The sequence below is a fragment of the Apostichopus japonicus genome, chromosome 4 (genome assembly GCF_037975245.1).
Source record: "Apostichopus japonicus isolate 1M-3 chromosome 4, ASM3797524v1, whole genome shotgun sequence".
Lineage (NCBI taxonomy): Eukaryota > Metazoa > Echinodermata > Holothuroidea > Aspidochirotida > Stichopodidae > Apostichopus > Apostichopus japonicus.
This window is the reverse complement of record NC_092564.1, coordinates 24,999,607-25,016,970: the sequence shown is the minus strand read 5'-3', so window position 1 is coordinate 25,016,970 and position 17,364 is coordinate 24,999,607. Positions and strand designations below refer to the sequence as shown.

Sequence of the window (17,364 nt, the reverse complement as noted above, 5' to 3'; positions counted from 1 at the left end):
AATTGTCAGAGAAACGAACAGATTTAGAACGAACACGTAAAATATAAGATATAAATAGCAAACATCTAACAGCAAAATCCCTATAGTGTTTAACTATCATATTAAATGAAACAGATACATGAGGAACATTAATGATAACTGTTATTACACAAACAAACAAAATGTAAAGGTAACTAATATCTAAATATCGATTATTTAACACAAAGACTGGGAATTTTGAAGCAAAATTTCCGTTTCCATTTCTAATTCCATTTCCATTTTCCATTTCTAACCCCCGTTTTTATAACTTGCTATAACTTTTATAACTTGCTGAGACATAACAAAAAAATTAAGTTATTTTCTTTGTAAAAGTATATTGTGCGCTAAATTTGAGGATTCATTTTTGGAAAACACATCAAACTGTCATGTTTTTTTTTTTCATTCTTTTTTCTTTTTATGCAATAGCCTATTCTAAATCCCATTCACAATGAAATCCTAATGTAACATTGGTGATATAAACATTGATTAGCAAATACTAGGTCTAAGTTAAATTAACATAAATTAACATAACTTGGATACTTTCCAAGGTCACATAGTCATTTTCGATCTTATAGGAAAAAAAAGGCCATTGTTGTTGTAGTCATCGTATGACGTCACACGTTATTACACAATACTTTCATCAAAATCAAGTTAATAAACTGCAAATATACTATCTCTCCAAAACAGAACCGTTTTCAAGCTAAGGGTCGAATCGATGTGCTTCGTTTCATAAGCTCTGTAGTACACACTGTTTTTTTATTTTTTTTTTATTTTTTTTTTCTTGTTTTAATTTCAGAACCCATTATACCTTAACAGCTTTGTAAAAACGTCATGATTAGAAAAAAACATTAAAAAATAAACTAACAGTAAATTCAACCAAGTCAAGGTTTTAATGAAACATATATATGGCATATAATAGTCGCATAATTGTGTTACTCTGAAAAGAGATAAAACTTGTTGAAATTGATGCTAATACTTGAAAGAAAACTAATTTGAAAGGAAACTAATATCTATATTAAATATTTAAAAAAACAATACTCTTATAAACCTATTAAAATACAAAGAAGAGTGTAAAATGTTTTAACCTGTGAAAAAATAAATATTTCATCAGAAGAGAGACAAATAGGAAAATATGTATCAACTACTTGTTGTTATTTTACTGGTGTTGTCCATCCCTGTAACAATACTGTCTTCACTGAAATATATGAATTTCAATATATATCAATCTATCTGAGTTTTCTCATATTACAATCAATAGTAGATACATGATGATATGAATGACATTGTGGGAAAATTGTACATGCTTTGACCTTGAATTCCTTATTTTACCGACTTTCCTAATTTGGAGGGGGGAGGGGGTGTAGAATTTCTGTATTTCACGATACTCATCATTAGCTTCATACCCACCCACCCCCCCCCCCCTTCCAAGAAATACTGCGTCCGCCATTGTGATAAGTTTTGATAGAGTCTGTTTTTCAACATATGATTACTATTTCCTTACTGGAAGACAATTAGTTTTGTTATCCATTGTTCTCATTTTCAACAAAGGTTATCTTCATTGTCATCATCACAAATTACTCAATATCATGATTTTATTCCATGAATGACTTATGTGACTATTGTCTTTAACATCTTTTGTTATCGTTGCTCTATTTTCTTTGTTTTTTCTTCTTTCATGATTGTAATAAATGTTTTGTTACTGTCAGTGTTGTTGCTTGCTTAATGTTACTTTGTAATTAAAGAGGTTTTTTTAAGTTTACTTTTCTATTTCTTTGCTTTGTTCTTTTGTTTGTTTTTGGGGGTTTTGTTTGCTGTAGTTCTGTTTTGTCTCTCTTATTGTTATCCATTGTTCTCTTTTCAACTTGACTTATATTAATCTCATCATGATAAAATACTCAACATCAAAGATGAATTTATTTCATTTAAAGAAGCTAATGTTACAGTTTTCTTTGACTTTTTTTTTTAGCGCTTTGTTACAAATTGCCCCCCTTTTTTTCTCCTTTTGTTTTTCTTGATCTTCTCTTCTCATTGTTTTACTAATTGTTTCATGTCTTTTGTCTTACTAATTGTTTCATGACTTTCGTCTCACTAATTGTTTCATGACTACCGTTGATCTTCTATTGTAACTGTTTCATCTTGGTCATCTTTAACGTTTGCTCTTCTGTTCTTTTGTTCCTATTGTTTCTTAGGTTTATTGTTCTCGAAAGTGTTCTTATGTATTCTTCTTACTTATTTTTTTTTGTTCCTTACTGGTCCATATTTCCTCTTTGTTGGTCTTTTCTATTGTTTTCTCTCATCTTTTTTGCCTCTCATCAGTTGCAATGTAATTTATTATCTATAACTACTACTACTAGGAATAAACACCAACTTCAAACTTTTGTTGACCATAACAATAAACGTTGAAAAGAGACCACAAATATTTCCATGTTATGTTTTACAATAGATCATGCAGAACTTTCAAAAAATGTAATCATAATAATAATAAATATCATCATATTAATACCTAAGACATACAATCTTGCTAAAACATGAAACGGAAGAAACTTTCAACAATACACAACTAAAAGGAGATAATTTTGTTAATTGGTTACAAAAGAATTAAAACAAAGGAAAATACAACAAGCATTTGAATGACATTTATATAAAATGTTAATGATTAGAGAAATATCGATAATACTAAATAATGTTTTTTCATCATAACAACAGGGTATTCCTCAATTATACTGTAAAGGGCAATTTTTTTGTTTTTCGACAGACATATACAGTCAGCCAATAATGTTAGGTGATGTTATTTCACATCTATAACTGCTAGTTCTGTGTTTTTCGACTAACAGTCAGTAAACAAAAGAGATTATAAAAATTTGTAACTGTGATCAGTAAACATTGATTGGAATAAGTTATCGTTGCCAACCAGTTCATGATTTGTGAAATTTTCCTTTTCATAGACATTTTTTTTTATTTTACACTAATATTCTTACTGTTTCAGAACAATTAAGGTTAAACAATATATTTCAGTGATATTTTAATATTTATTAATGTCCCAATGGGAAAAATATAAGTTGCTGATGCCAACTTCAGGGCATGGGGGGAAGGGGGAGGAATGGGTTACTAATATATTAGTCTTACCCTTGCAAGTAATCTGCTAGTATCAAATGTAAGATTCTTGCCCGATTAATTAGCAAAACAAAGTTATTTCAGACCTAACGATGGGGTACTTAGCTGCTCTTGGCATTGTGCTGTTTGTGAAAAGGCTAGTGGTACTGTTTGTGAAAGGCAAGTGGTACAGCTTGTGAAGTTCAAATAAAAATATAAATCCATTTTAATCCAATCACAAAATATTATTACATACCCATATGGTAAAAAAAAAAAAAAAATACTAATGATACATTGGTCCCGCAATCAGTGGTGAAAAGGTGTTGTTTGTAGCCTACTTGTCATTGGTTAGTGTGAAAACTGACGTAAAAATGAAGGATCTATTAACACTAAGGAATGTTTGGGTAGAGAAGTATTGGTCAGGAAGCAGGGCAGGGGGCTATATATATATATGTATAGTTTCCTATTCAATTAACTTCTCTCATGAGCTGTTTTTCTTTGATGAGGGAAACACAACGTCCCGGACTATCACGTGCCATTTTGATCATGTCGGTGATGTTGATGACGTAGGGTGCATTTATGCTCGACGCCTTACAATAGGCTTCGTAACCATCTAGAAATTTCAACCACTGCTCTTTGGCCTCTTCCTCTGGCCAGTTGATATGAATGTACTGAGATGTGCATCGACTGACTATGAATGTGAACCATTCGCTGGTGCTGTCGTTGCTAAACCATTGGTGCATCCCAAACATATCTATGCACATAACATTCTGGCTTTCACAACCTATAAATGTGTGTTGGTCCACCACAGAAATGACCCTCTGCCCACCACTAGCCCCTTCACCTCCTTCTTCCTGTGGGATCTGTGAACCGTACATTGTGTTCCACTTTAGTTTCACGTGAAATTTGGAGAAAGTCTCTTGCATGACAGTTTGAAACTGTCGGTACAGAGGAAGGAGAAACTCCTCGCAGTGGAAGAAGAAAATAATGATGGTGAGGTCATCATTGACAAAGTTAAATATTTCTTTAACTTTCTCTAGACAGTTGTGGAGTCTAGTGTGACTGCAATTACACGGAAGGTCTCCCGGTTCATCGCATTCGCAGACCGCAAGTGTGGACAATAGAGGCTTGGGACCCATGAATGTGTGCCCGATGGACGATTCTTCAAAAAAACCATTCCCGGTGTGCGCCTCGATGCCCTTCACCAGATTGCAAACGTGACCGGTGACCCTCATGATAAATGGCAGGTAATGCCACTCGAACATCGATGGCATTATGGGAACAAGTCTGTCTGGTCTATAGTCCCTAGACATCACATAAGAATGAGTGCTGACTGAAATCCAGCAGTACGATCCCTCTGGGAGATCCGACCCGATATTTTCCCAGATCCCGCACGCCTCAAGGGTATTCGTCCCCTCCTTCAACAAGAGCGCGGTTAAAACCTCATCCAAGAAGATGTGAGTTTTAACATCTCTTTCTCCTCCTACAGTATCGGAGGTGTATTTCAGGATGAAGTTGTAAAACTCTTCGCACGAGACCCGCCTCTTGCCCCCCTCCTCGGGACTGTACTCTCTCAATAAAATATCTCGGAACTGCAAGACTTTGATTCTGGTCGTATCCGTCTTGAGGAATCGCTTCAATTGATCGGCGGACCTGTAAGGCCTGTCGCACTTACAGAATTGATAGTTGTCGATATCCGAGCAGGATATCACAAAGGCGACGCAATTGTCGTCTTCCTCGACCAACTTTTGGGCCTTTTGCACTAACACCAGACTTTTTCCTGTTCCATAATCACCTGTAAGGAATACATATTGGCCGTGATTATTTTTCACCAGGTCAAGTTGGCGAGGGGTGAGATGTATTACCTTCATCATTTGGCCGACTTTCATGACACCTTCGTTGTAGGTACGCAGAGAAACGGCAGTCGCCAACCCAACGTACCTACCACAAATTAGTTTATATTCATTCTCGTTCATGACCTCGCGTTGGTCAGGTCGGTCAGCGGTAACCCTGTCCTTCAACCAGCCGGACAAATCACTCAGATCGCTGCCGGTCAAGATGTTTCGAAAGTGGCCGTCGCAGATATCGAGACCTTTGAGGTCGCTGGACTGTAGGTTTGGCAATGCAGCAAAACCATAGACCGGGAGACCCTTTTGGACAAATTCCAGATCGCGATTGCTCTCATAAAATACAAGTTTGTCCTTGATGATCTGCTCGACCGCAAGCAAAACTGCTTTGTGCTGAGTTTTCGTGCGAGAGTTAGAAAGACAACCTTTGACCTGAAAGAAGATCACCCCCAAGTTACGATGGATAACCGTGACGTCATGATCACCGTCTTGGGCGGTGACCAACTTTTCTTTCGTCCTTATTTCGGAGAGATAGTTTTGATGTTTAAGGTTACTGATCACAAACATACCTCCAGGAAGATCCCCTTCACACGACATCAACTTCTCCACCAGTAACTCTACGGCATAGTCGCCCCTTCTTTTGCTTGTAATATCCTCGACCGCATCACCTGACAGCCGGTCGTGATGCTCCAAACGGCTGTCTGAATAATACGACAGCTTTTTAATTTTGCCACCGGTCTTCTTGCTGTTGTCTGAGCCTCTTTTGACAGCTTGGTTGTATTCATCGGGCATGATGAGGACCGACGGTACTCTATGAGCCTGGTCGAGACGTTTGAAGTTATTCTCTAGGTAACCCACCGTAATGCCCTCGATATATGTCTCATGCGGTCCGGTAGCTTTGTTTTTATCAGGAGGGTGGAACACGGAACAGCTAACTTGCACAGGGAGTTTCGGATGCCAGAAACACTTAGCCAAGTGACATAGCTAACAAAACAAAACGAAAAAGAAACACGAGAAGAAACTCATGAAATTTATAGTTAGGTATTTTAATGTTTTAATGCATCTGTAATCGCAACTGACTGTCCCAAAAAGATGTCGTAAGGTCAGAGAAAAGAGAGAATATTAGGTGAAGTTTTTCTCATCTCCTGTATATCTCCCATGTAGTCATAACATACAAAATCTTAGATTGAACATTTGGAAGGTAAAAGAATTTTTATTCAAAGCTCAAAGCAAAGAAGGTTCAATTTGTGCATGCTGCACAAAAAAACGTGAACATACTGAATTAAATTTGTTGAAAAACTTTTCGAGTAAAAAAAAAAGAAAAAAAAAAAAGGAAAAAGTGACAAAGTTGACATTTTCAAGACAAAAAATGGTAGGGATCATATGTCATATACAATGTCTTCTAAAATGCTCTTTTCTTGCCTCACACATAAGTTAGAAATTTGACATTTGACAGAAAGTTGATCACTTTTTGTTCTATTGAACAGATTTAATGCTTTGTCACAAAGGCTTTAACTTATATTGAAATTAAATGATAATATATTCCTTCATTAAATATACAGAATTTCATCAATTTTGATGGCTAAAATATTCAACTATCTCTTCAAAACTGTAAGTGAGCATTTCAATGATTCAATTAAACTGAAATATTTCCATATTAACTAAATTTACCTTGATTTTATCTTTCTGCAGCTGATCACAGAAAGCCTTGCACTGGTCCCTCTTAATCTGAAAGAAGGAAACTCATATTTTGTGAGATTGCTCCATTGGTTAACCTCTGTTGGTTAATAATCTTTGGGCTATATTGTCATCGATTAATCTGGAATTTTATTATATTAACCCCTTCACTCTCCCCATCCTTTCTCCTTCTAGTCATATGTTCTCTCAGAACGCACACATCCTACCACCTATGTTTGATGTCCTTTCAGCTGTAAATTGATTATTTATGTATCAACTTTCTCTAGCAAAGTTTAATATAGTAATTTCCTTCATCTTTGTCACTCCAAAGTAAATACCTTTCCCCTGTTTACATTTTGTATTCTGCATGCAACAGGTGTTTTTATGACTCTGGGGGCCAGTGGATATAAAAACTTAAGCAGGCAAAAATATCCTACCCCACTACTCCCCCCTTCCTGCAATCAGCAGTTGATTTGATGACTCTGGGGGCCAGTGGGTATAAAAACTTAAGCAGGCAAAAATCTCCTACCCCCACTACTCCCCCTCCCTGCATTCAGCAGGTGATTTGATGATTCTGGGGGCCAGTGGGTGTTAAAACTTAAGCAGGGAACCACCTCCTACCCCTACCAACCCCCTCTTTTCTGCATTCAGTAGGTGATTCAGTGGTTCTGGGGAGTGGGTGGAAAAACTTAAGCAGGCAAAAATCTCCTACTCCCGCTACTCCCCCTCCTTCCTCCCTTTAAGTCACGTAGTAGATAGGACACCCTCAATCAAGCATTACTGATCATAGATAATGTGGCAATTCAATATGTCTTCTGTCATGAGCTGGTATTCCATGTCATGTGACATTCAATTATAAACCAACCAAGTCACAGGGCTTGATTTGACCATGGCGCTATTACCGAAATTGCCATTTCTGGCCCCACCACTTCCCGTAATGCCCTTTAGAATCATCCATTAACAATGGCAACAACTGCCATTCCCCTTTCATCAAGTTGCCATCGGTGCCATCATGACTATTCTGTCCTATATTCCAGCGATATTTTCTGCCAGTAAACAGCTATTAAAAGGATTGTCTGGTAGCCCTAAGAAGTTAACTTAAAAAACGATCAATAATTTTCCAACCAAGTTGTCACACCCATGATTTCTACAAGAAGAAATCGTCGAAAGGGGACAATTTTCACATGGTTAGAAAGAGAAAAATAAGAACTACAAGGACAATGTATCAAAATCTTCCACTAGACAATTCCTTTCAGCAGCTGCAGCAAACATATTAGATCTCGACGAATAGCTATACAGATGATCAAATGAATTGTTTTTGTTTTAAGCACCTTAACTTGCCTTTTCTAAAGTCCTTCTCTCATCAGAGCCAAACTGCACGAGTGGGACATAGAACTAGTAGTCAATCACCCAGCATGACTGTATGCAAATTAGCCATCCAGCCTGTTCACATGCTTGTGAGCCCTTCTACGCGTTGCTTTGATTCAGAGATCTGTAGACAGTGCAGATCATGCACTTTAGGACCGATATGAGAGTGCCCTCTGATGGGAATGCCGGTGAGCCCCATTCAACTGCCTTCTTTTACCATGCCCAATCACACAGTTCTTCCAAAAAACCTGATACTAAGTGCTGATAAACATGACAGTTTGAAGGTCTTCATACACGCTATCAGGCATTCATAACTTGAATAGTTAGCCGTACCTGTATTTCAGCTGAAGGAGTTGTTGCCTCCCGTTCCAATCGCTCGATATCATCATCAACATTTCCTGTCTAAATGCAAAACACAAAATGAAAATAAAGATGTTATTAATACTCTATATGAGTACAAACATTATGAAAATGGTCGAAAAATGCTGAGTATCCCTTTTCTACAAAGGGACTGAATTGTGAGTAGACCACACAATTGCAAGATATGATATTAAATGACCGTCACCAACTAACACCAACATTTATGAATCTTTTCCAGCTATGAATAATTTCTTATACTTAATTTTTAAAACCTTAATTATGTTGAAGATGTGGGCAGTTATTACATGTATGCAAGACAACCTCCACTACATACATGTACCATATGAAACAGTACCTCTTTTCTCTTCGGCAAAATCCAGACCGGTCAGAGGTCATCTGATAAGAACCCCAAATATGCTAGAAGGTATAAATAATTGTCATTCACCCTTCAACTCCAACAAGCAATTCACTGCCAAATTCAACACTATTTTTCCTCACAAAGACATCGAATTTGGTAATTTGACACTCCTCGACGACGTCATGAAGTAACTTTGGGGGATTCAGAACAATCACGCAGGAAATTAAGTTGAGAACTTTGAACAGTTTTAGATTGCTAAACTTTGGGGTGACTGAACATGCTAAGCCTAGCTTACATCTCTTACCTGGACTTACACTTCATGTCATGCAGCTATCTATCTATATTACACTTGTATTTTATTGGGATTTTTTTTTACCATTTGGAAGATCATTCCAGATGGGAAAAAAATGTGGACTTTCCTGGCTGCAAAATTCAGCTTACTTTAGTGTACCAGGGCTCGAACCAACAACCTCAGATGCTACAGGTCTCATTGCTTCTACTGCCACCCACCTTTATTCATTCTTCCGTTTACACTAGAATATGTGAGGTATTTGTTTACACTTTCCGTGGTAAAACATATACCAATCATCCAATAGTATAGTGTATGTGTAGAGGTATAATAGCTCTTGGTGTTAAGAAATCACAGGCTGTTATAGCGGTTACATCTCTATGTTCCGACGTCTCTATGTTCCTCCAGAAAGAATTAATTCGGAATAATTATTTTTTATCCAAAAAATCGTTTGAACCTAGAAAACAAGTTTTCAGATCCCAATATTTTTGTGACCAACATATTTTGGGACCAAACTTTCCCCCCCCCCCAAAAAAAAATGTGACTCAAAATTTGTTGTGACCCAAACAGTGCTTGTGACCCGATATTTGTTTGTACTCCAAATTTTGTGGACAAAAATTCTTTGGACCAAACTTTGGGACCAAAAGAGAATACTGCAAGCGTCGCGATTTTGTTGTTGTATATTTGCACGAAAAAGATATAAACATGAAAATCAAAGGGTACATATATACGGTATGAGAAAATGCCAGTAAAATGTTTCAGTATATTAAGTTGCACTAAAGGAGGTATATAAAGGAAAATCAAAGGTACATACATTGACGACCATGATACAAGACTATAAACCAAAAACACAGCCCTAAAAATTATGGTCAGAAACAAATTAGGACCCTAACAAATTTCAGGTTTCCGCCCAGTGGCGTCTGCACGATTTCATGGGTGGTGGGGCCAAGTACCCAATACCCCCGACTGGCATCCCTTCCCCTCCCCCATCACTTCCTTAATGTGTTTTCAAATTCCCCCAACTGAGCCCCGAGGTTGAGCGGGGCAGGGCTATTGCCCCCATTTGCGCAGGCCACTGCCCCCCCCCCCCAAAAAAATGGTAGGCCTGCAACATAGTTTGGTCTTAATCTAAACACATTTTATTCGAAAATTGATTTTGGTCTCAAAAAGTTTGAGTACCAAAAAATTTCGGGTCACAAGCACTGTCTGGGTCATAACAAATTTTGGATCCCTTTTTATTTTTTTTCCCCTGTGAAAAAAATGTTGGTCTCAAAAAATTTGGTCCGAAAAAATTAGGTCACAAAAATATTGGGGTCACAAAACTACATTACTTGGTACAAACATTTTTGGATTAAAAAAATTGCTCAAAATTTTTTCTTTTTGTCAGAACATAGAGACGTCGAAACTGATAAGGATGTCACGCTATAGCAGCAAGTTGTGGTTGCAGGGTACTGTGTGTTTAGATACAGTGCAACACTACTGCATATTAAGCTTAACTTACACACTAGCAGGATATGGCATTGATATTAAACAAATTTGCAACAGGCAAAGAGGAAACTGAATGGTAATTGAGACTTACTTCTTTTGACTAAGAAGTAAGACCAGAACAGGATTCCAAACATATGCAGAGGGTTGTATGCTGTACTGAACTATATAACCTTGTACCTGCAAGTGTGTGTGCGAAATTCAATTGTTGATGTAGGCTTTAGAAGCAAAAAGAACAGCTTTTTGGGATACGTTTTAATTTATAACGCTGCGGATTCATTTTGAGTTTGAACATGGCTGTGAGAGCCCACATCATGAATTGAGATTGATCAAAATAGTTAATGCTGATGAAACTGATGAATTCTAAAACTGTTATTCAAACCTTTCTTTGGCGAGCCGCATCCCAATTCTTTAGCAATGTTCTCCTCCATTTCTTGTCGAGTTCATCTCTGTCATCCCTCAGCTTTATTAAGGTTTCGACTGTTGATGACAGGAAAGAATCATCATAATTATCTAAATATTTCATTGCAGGAAGTCCAACTCCTGACAATAGAATATGCAAACAGTTTCCCCCAAATCACTGGCAATCTGTAAACAATCCTTAACCATAGATTCATGTACTAACCACATACCTAAGTATTCCATAGATCTTGTACTGTACATACCTAAAAATCGCATCTAACGTGTGTACACGAGCGCATTCACATCTTGTACTGTACATACCTACTGTAAGTATCTCATCTAGTGTGTTAACACAAGAGTATTCATATCTTGTACTGTACATACCTAAGTATCACATCTAGTGTGTGTACACGAGCGTTTTCACATCTTGTACTGTACATACCTAAGTATCTCATCTAGTGTGTGTACACAAGCGTTTTCACATCTTGTACTGTACATACCTAAGTATCTCATCTAGCGTGTGAACACGAGCGTTTTCACATCTTGTACTGTACATACCTAAGTATCTCATCATAGTGTGTTTACACAAGCATATTCATATCTTGTACTGTACATACCTAAGTATCTCATCTAGTGTGTGTACACAAGCATATTCATATCTTGTACTGTACATACCTAAGTATCTCATCTAGTGTGTGTACACAAGCATATTCATATCTTGTACTGTACATACCTAAGTATGTCATCTAGTGTGTGTACACGAGCATATTCATATCTTGTACTGTACATACCTAAGTATCTCATCAAGTGTGTGTACACGAGCATATTCATATCTTGTACTGTACATACCTAAGTATCTCATCATAGTGTGTTTACACAAGTGTTTTCATATCTTTTACTGTACATACTAAGTATCTCATCTGGCATGTGTACACTAGCCTATTCACATCTAGTACTGTACTTACTGTACCTAAGTATCTCATATAGTGTGTGTACATGAGCCTATTCATATCTTGTACTGTACATACCTAAGTATCTCATCTAGTGTGTGTACACGAGCATACATATAATGTACTGTACATACCTAAGTATCTCATCTGGCGTGTGTACACGAGCATATTCATATCTTGTACTGTACATACCTAAGTATCTCATCTAGTGTGTGTACACAAGCATATTCATATCTTGTACTGTACATACCTAAATACCTGCTGGCATGTGTACACGAGCATAAATATCTTGTACTGTACATACCTAAGTTTCTTATCATAGTGTGAGTAGTATATACACAAGTGTTTTCCTATCTTGTACTGTTCATACTAAGTATCTCATCTGGCGTGTGTACACTAGCCTATTCACATCTAGTACTGCACTTACTGTACCTAAGAATCTCATCTGGCGTGTGTACACGAGCATATTCATATACTGTACTGAACATACCTAAGTATCTCATCTAGTGTGTGTACACGAGCGTATTCATATCCTGTATTATACATACCTAAGTATCTCATCTAGTGTGTGTACACAAGCATATTCATATCTTGTACTGTACATACCTAAGTATCTCATTTAGTGTGTGTACACAAGCATATTCATATCTTGTACTGTATATACCTAAGTATCTCATCTAGTGTGTGTACACAAGCATATTCATATCTTTTACTGTACATACCTAAGTATCTCATCTAGTGTGTGTACACAAGCATATTCATATCTTGTACTGTACATACCTAAGTATCTCATCTAGTGTGTGTACACAAGCATATTCATATCTTGTACTGTACATACCTAAGTATCTCATCTAGTGTGTGTACACAAGCATATTCACATCTTGTACTGTACATACCTAAGTATCTCATCTAGTGTGTGTACACAAGCATATTCATATCTTGTACTGTACATACCTAAGTATATCATCTGGCATGTGTACACAAGCTGATAGACTGATATCATTGCCTACTACAAACTATCCAAAATATGACAATATTTAGTACAAGAAATCAAACACGTAACTTTGAAATATAATAACATATCCACATACAACTTAGATGTCTATTTCTATGGAACCAAGACATTTTGAAACTGATTGCAGTGGTAGGCACTACTGCTCAAATTAGTAAAAATGGGAAACATACATATTCCTTCTGTCCTAACATTTATTTTCAGTTGTGACTGTTACCAAAATGAATTTCATTACAAAACATGAATTTAAGCTGATCGATAGCCAACCTACAAAAAGTCATTTAAGTTACAAAGCATGTTATTTGCAGTTTAAATGTTCATATTATTCAAGACCTCCCAACAGTTCAAGGCAGTAAAATTTGCAAGCAAAAGATTTAGGGTGAAAACTGAAAAGTCTACAAACCTTGCTCTAGAGATGGTTGTTCTCCATCACCATCTAAAGTTATACAACAATTTGTTTCAGGAACATTTACAAAGTCTGATGGAGGAAAAAATTAAAAATAAATATCACAAAAAAAGTAACAAATAGGAGAAGATATTCAAAGAAGAAATTAACCAAAAATTGAAAACACAATCTAAGTTCACAGCTGCAGTAGAGTCCATACAGATCTGAGTCTGCAGTCCAAGGCCGAGTTTATCCAGTCTGAGAAGAGTTTCAAGTCCAAGTCCAAGTCCAAGACAAGTCCGAGTCTAAGGAAAACCAAGTCTAAGTCTGAGTCAACACAACAAAGTGGACTCAAGTCCAGATAGCTATGCGCAAATTGCTTTGAAAAGTGTACCGATGTAGGCTACGTAATTTAATAACCTAGCAGTTCAGTAAGTTAGAATCATGTAAAATATGACTACTGTGGCAAAAAAGTGACTACTTTGTATTACATACGTCTCAGTTCCACCCTAATTAAAACACCTTCACCCCCCCCCCACCCCACTCATCCTCCTTTCCTCTGCATACTGTACATGTCCACTGGCCAGTTCATGCTAATACTGTCTGATTCAATGAACTATAAGCTGAACAACTGAAAGTGAAATGTGCTTCAAGTGCCTAGATGAATTGTTATTATTTGATCAATGAAGTGAGTCTTAATGTATATGGTTGGGTCCAGGATAATTTTCAGTGACAGCCATCATATTTAGCTTTGCTTAATTAGACCATAAATCATATTACAAGTAAATTTGGTGTTGTCAGTGTCCATTGCAATAATCGGGCAGGCTTTAAAGGCATTGAAGACTCGCCCCAAACCATGTACCGTGCTATGAAAAAGTTAACTTTCCGTTGCTTGCAAGTGAAGTTTTCTTCTTGTCGCTACAAATTGCAGACAGTAATGAAACGTGATACCTTGTTATCTTTTATCTAGACCTGATATGTCCATTGCTGCTATGTATACTGTGTTGTGGGTATTGACCTTAGCCAGTGGCGTAGGAAGGTACTTTTGAGTGGGGGGCTGAAGACTGATGGCCGGCCTGGGGGAGGGGTCTAAGGGGAGGGGTGTCCCCCTCCCCTTTTGAATTTTTTTGCATTTCCAGGTGGCCTCAGATGCAATTTGGTGCTCCAAATGAGATTTTTTTTCTCATTTGGAAATGAAAAAGGGGTTTTCTGACTTGCGAAGCGGGGGGGGGGGAATGATACTTCCGCCCCCCCATATTTTTCACTGGGTTCCTATGCCCTTGACCGTAGCTGTATGTATTGACTGTACACTGTGTCTAATTACCGACGGTAGCAAGCTGTATGTGTATTTTCTGGGATCGATGGTGGTGTCTAACACTTCTGTTACACCTCATTTGAAACTAGGTCAGATTACGGGCATGAGATGTTTCTTTGTGCGCGAGTCTTCACACCCTTTAATACAGATGTACTGTTGGGAGTTTTCAGCACGCAGTCAACACAAGTGTTTTCAGTAAAGTCCACCTCAACAGAGTTGAGTCCAACTTTGAATCCTCCATAACCAAGTCGTGTGACATTGCCGTCAAATAATGTTGATAGTTTACAGCCAAATATATTTATGCAATATATGTATTTCAAGGCAATATTTATGAACCAGTTATTTTATATGGGACTTTCCAATGAAAGTGAAAATCATTTGTGTGAAGACTTGATGCGTAATATTTAAAGGGTGTGAAGACTTGCGCAAAAAGAAACGTCTAATGCCGATATGTTGACCTAGTTTTGAATGAGGTGTAACAGAAGTGTTAAACACCACCATCGATCCCAGAAAATACACACACAGCTTACTACCATCGGTAATTAAACACTAGTGTACAGTCAGTACATACAGCTGCGGTCAATACCCACAGCACAGTGTAGAAACGATACAGCAATGGACATCTCAGGTCCAGCTAAAGATAACAAGGTATCATGTTTCATTACTGTCTGCATCCAAGATCTGGGCAGCCCTGTCCAATCCAATGTCCTGCACAGCTCCTAATGCAGTTGTCAAATAAAATGTCCTACACTTTGATCAGCACCTCAATCAGGGTCTTCTAACGTGAAAATAATTAGGCCTAGGCTAAAATGTTCGTTGCACATAGGCAGGTACTGAGACTGCCATGGTAGCATGGTGGGCTCAAAATTGACACACTTAAATGTAGTCAGTATAGGCCCCAAATTATAGCACGCTAAGTACTTGAAGTTTCAAAAAGTACTTTCCTTGAGGTCTTTACTCTCCAAATTGTTCTCAGACATTTTTAGGCACACACAAGATGACTGAATGGCCAAGGGAGGAAAATTTCTTCGAAGGTTGTAATAAAAACAGTTTAAGAATTTTGACCAAAGGTGACCATATTTGAATATCTAGCATATTTGGGCCAATACAGCATACCTTGAAGGATTTAATCAACGATATAATCTATCAAGGAAAATGTAAAACACTCAACTGTATGCATTTTTCATGTGCTGTTCCTCAGATATGTAACGATCTCAAAATATTTATTGTTCTGTGCCTACGCAACGAATATTGAGCAGAATTTGACCACAAAATGTCTGTGGTCTCAAGTTCTTTCATACCCTGAAATTGACACATTCTTCGATAAGCTAACTGTAGTGTAGACCTAAGAATACATCCATTGACTCTGGATACTGTTTATGCTCTGAACCTCTAAGCTCAGACAGGTCAGCTAGGTCCCAGAGAGTAATATTATGCTATTATATTGAGGTAATTTTGGTTATTTTTAGGGGGTAATTAAGATTTCCAAACGCCAAAAATACGTGCAAAACTGGGGGGGGGGGGGAGGGGGTTAAAAAGCTTAATTAAAAAACACAATTGGATCAGCACATACCTGAAATGGATTCAAACTCATGAAATATGTAACTCTGCTTTGCTGAAAATAATTTAGGTTGCCTGTTGTATCGTTGCTAGTAGTATTTGAATGTGCATCAATAACGAAGGTGCGCTTCAATTATGAAGCCTTTACTATTTTGAAGCTGGAAGTTATTATCATAATCTGAGTTAAATTCCTGGCAGCATTCACCAGTAGCCTAGGTCTAGTATTATTAGGACTTTTGCATTTGAAACAATGAATGCATTCAATAATTTTAATGCAGGGTGCATATAACTTACCATTGGTTGACGACATCTCCAAATTTCGGCAATGGTCGAACAAGTTGACTGTTGACAACTGGGGCCTATGCTTAGGCTACATCTTGATGAACAGTTAAGGCGTCAATGTAAAGTTATGAGGCCCAATGCTAACCAGCAGTCACGCCTACGTACTGTAACTTTGTAAGGTGGTGAAAACTTCGATACGATCTCTGCTGTAGCTTGACTGGTGTCTCGATCCGGCGCATTGCAATCTAACCTTAGGCCAATGATCATAGCCTAGGCCTATACTGTAAGCTTTAACAGATCTGCTAGGCCTAATCTTAATAAATCAGTAAATTCTTGGATGTTTGGCAGACCCAATTTTGTTTTTACAGTTTGACGATGAAGTATTCACTGACTTGCAGAACGAGATAATATATATATGAATGACTCGCTGTTACTCATCAAAATTCCCCGTCAAGATTACATCAGATCTTGCCTATTTTGAAAGCGCGTAATTTTTCGGGAATCCCCAATCTAACATACACCGTCTAGTGAATTAAAGGTCAATCGGTTGTCCGGTGGCAGACGACCGCTACAGTAAGACACTTCCAGACTGCTGATTAAATTTCTGCTCTATATACCCCAACTATTGCACGCTATCATGGAAAAGTTTCTTGTGATTACGTAATCGACCTGACTTGGTCGTAAAATTACCTCTTTTTACCAATTAATCTGCAACGCCTGCCACATATTTTTTCTTGTATGAGGGTCTTTGTGTGAACGTTGTATAAATTCCATAGGTCAACTATAGCATTGCTCCTGATTTTAATTTTTTACATTTGAATTATGTTTGTTTAGCTGTCAGTGTAATGTAGATTTACGATTTCGTCAACATAACTTTTCCCGGTTATCATCAAAATTGCTAGAAAAATGTGTATTGCTTTACATTCACAGCAAGTTGTCGAATTCTCTAACAGTTCAATTCCT

At 37.4% G+C, this 17,364-nt stretch overlaps 1 protein-coding gene across 1 annotated transcript; it reads right to left on the bottom strand.

The window, feature by feature from the left end:
• Positions 1 to 1,554: 1,554 nt before the first annotated feature.
• Positions 1,555 to 17,144, bottom strand: LOC139966909 (uncharacterized). The gene is made up of 6 exons (XM_071970379.1): positions 16,414 to 17,144; positions 13,263 to 13,337; positions 10,878 to 10,975; positions 8,337 to 8,405; positions 6,630 to 6,686; positions 1,555 to 5,942 (listed from the first exon to the last, which is right to left on the bottom strand). The coding sequence occupies exons 1-6, from the start codon at positions 16,427 to 16,429 to the stop codon at positions 3,579 to 3,581; spliced, it is 2,679 nt and encodes an 892-aa protein (XP_071826480.1). The 5' UTR covers positions 16,430 to 17,144; the 3' UTR covers positions 1,555 to 3,578.
• Positions 17,145 to 17,364: the final 220 nt, after the last annotated feature.

What these genes read in the sequence shown, in the direction of transcription:
- LOC139966909 (XM_071970379.1), bottom strand. An exon ending in ACAACCATCTCTAGAGCAAG is followed by an intron (nt 10,976 to 13,262) that starts GTTTGTAGACTT and finishes TGTCATCAACAG; the next exon opens with TCGAAACCTTAATAAAGCTG. An exon ending in TGCAGAAAGATAAAATCAAG is followed by an intron (nt 5,943 to 6,629) that starts GTAAATTTAGTT and finishes TTGTTTTGTTAG; the next exon opens with CTATGTCACTTGGCTAAGTG.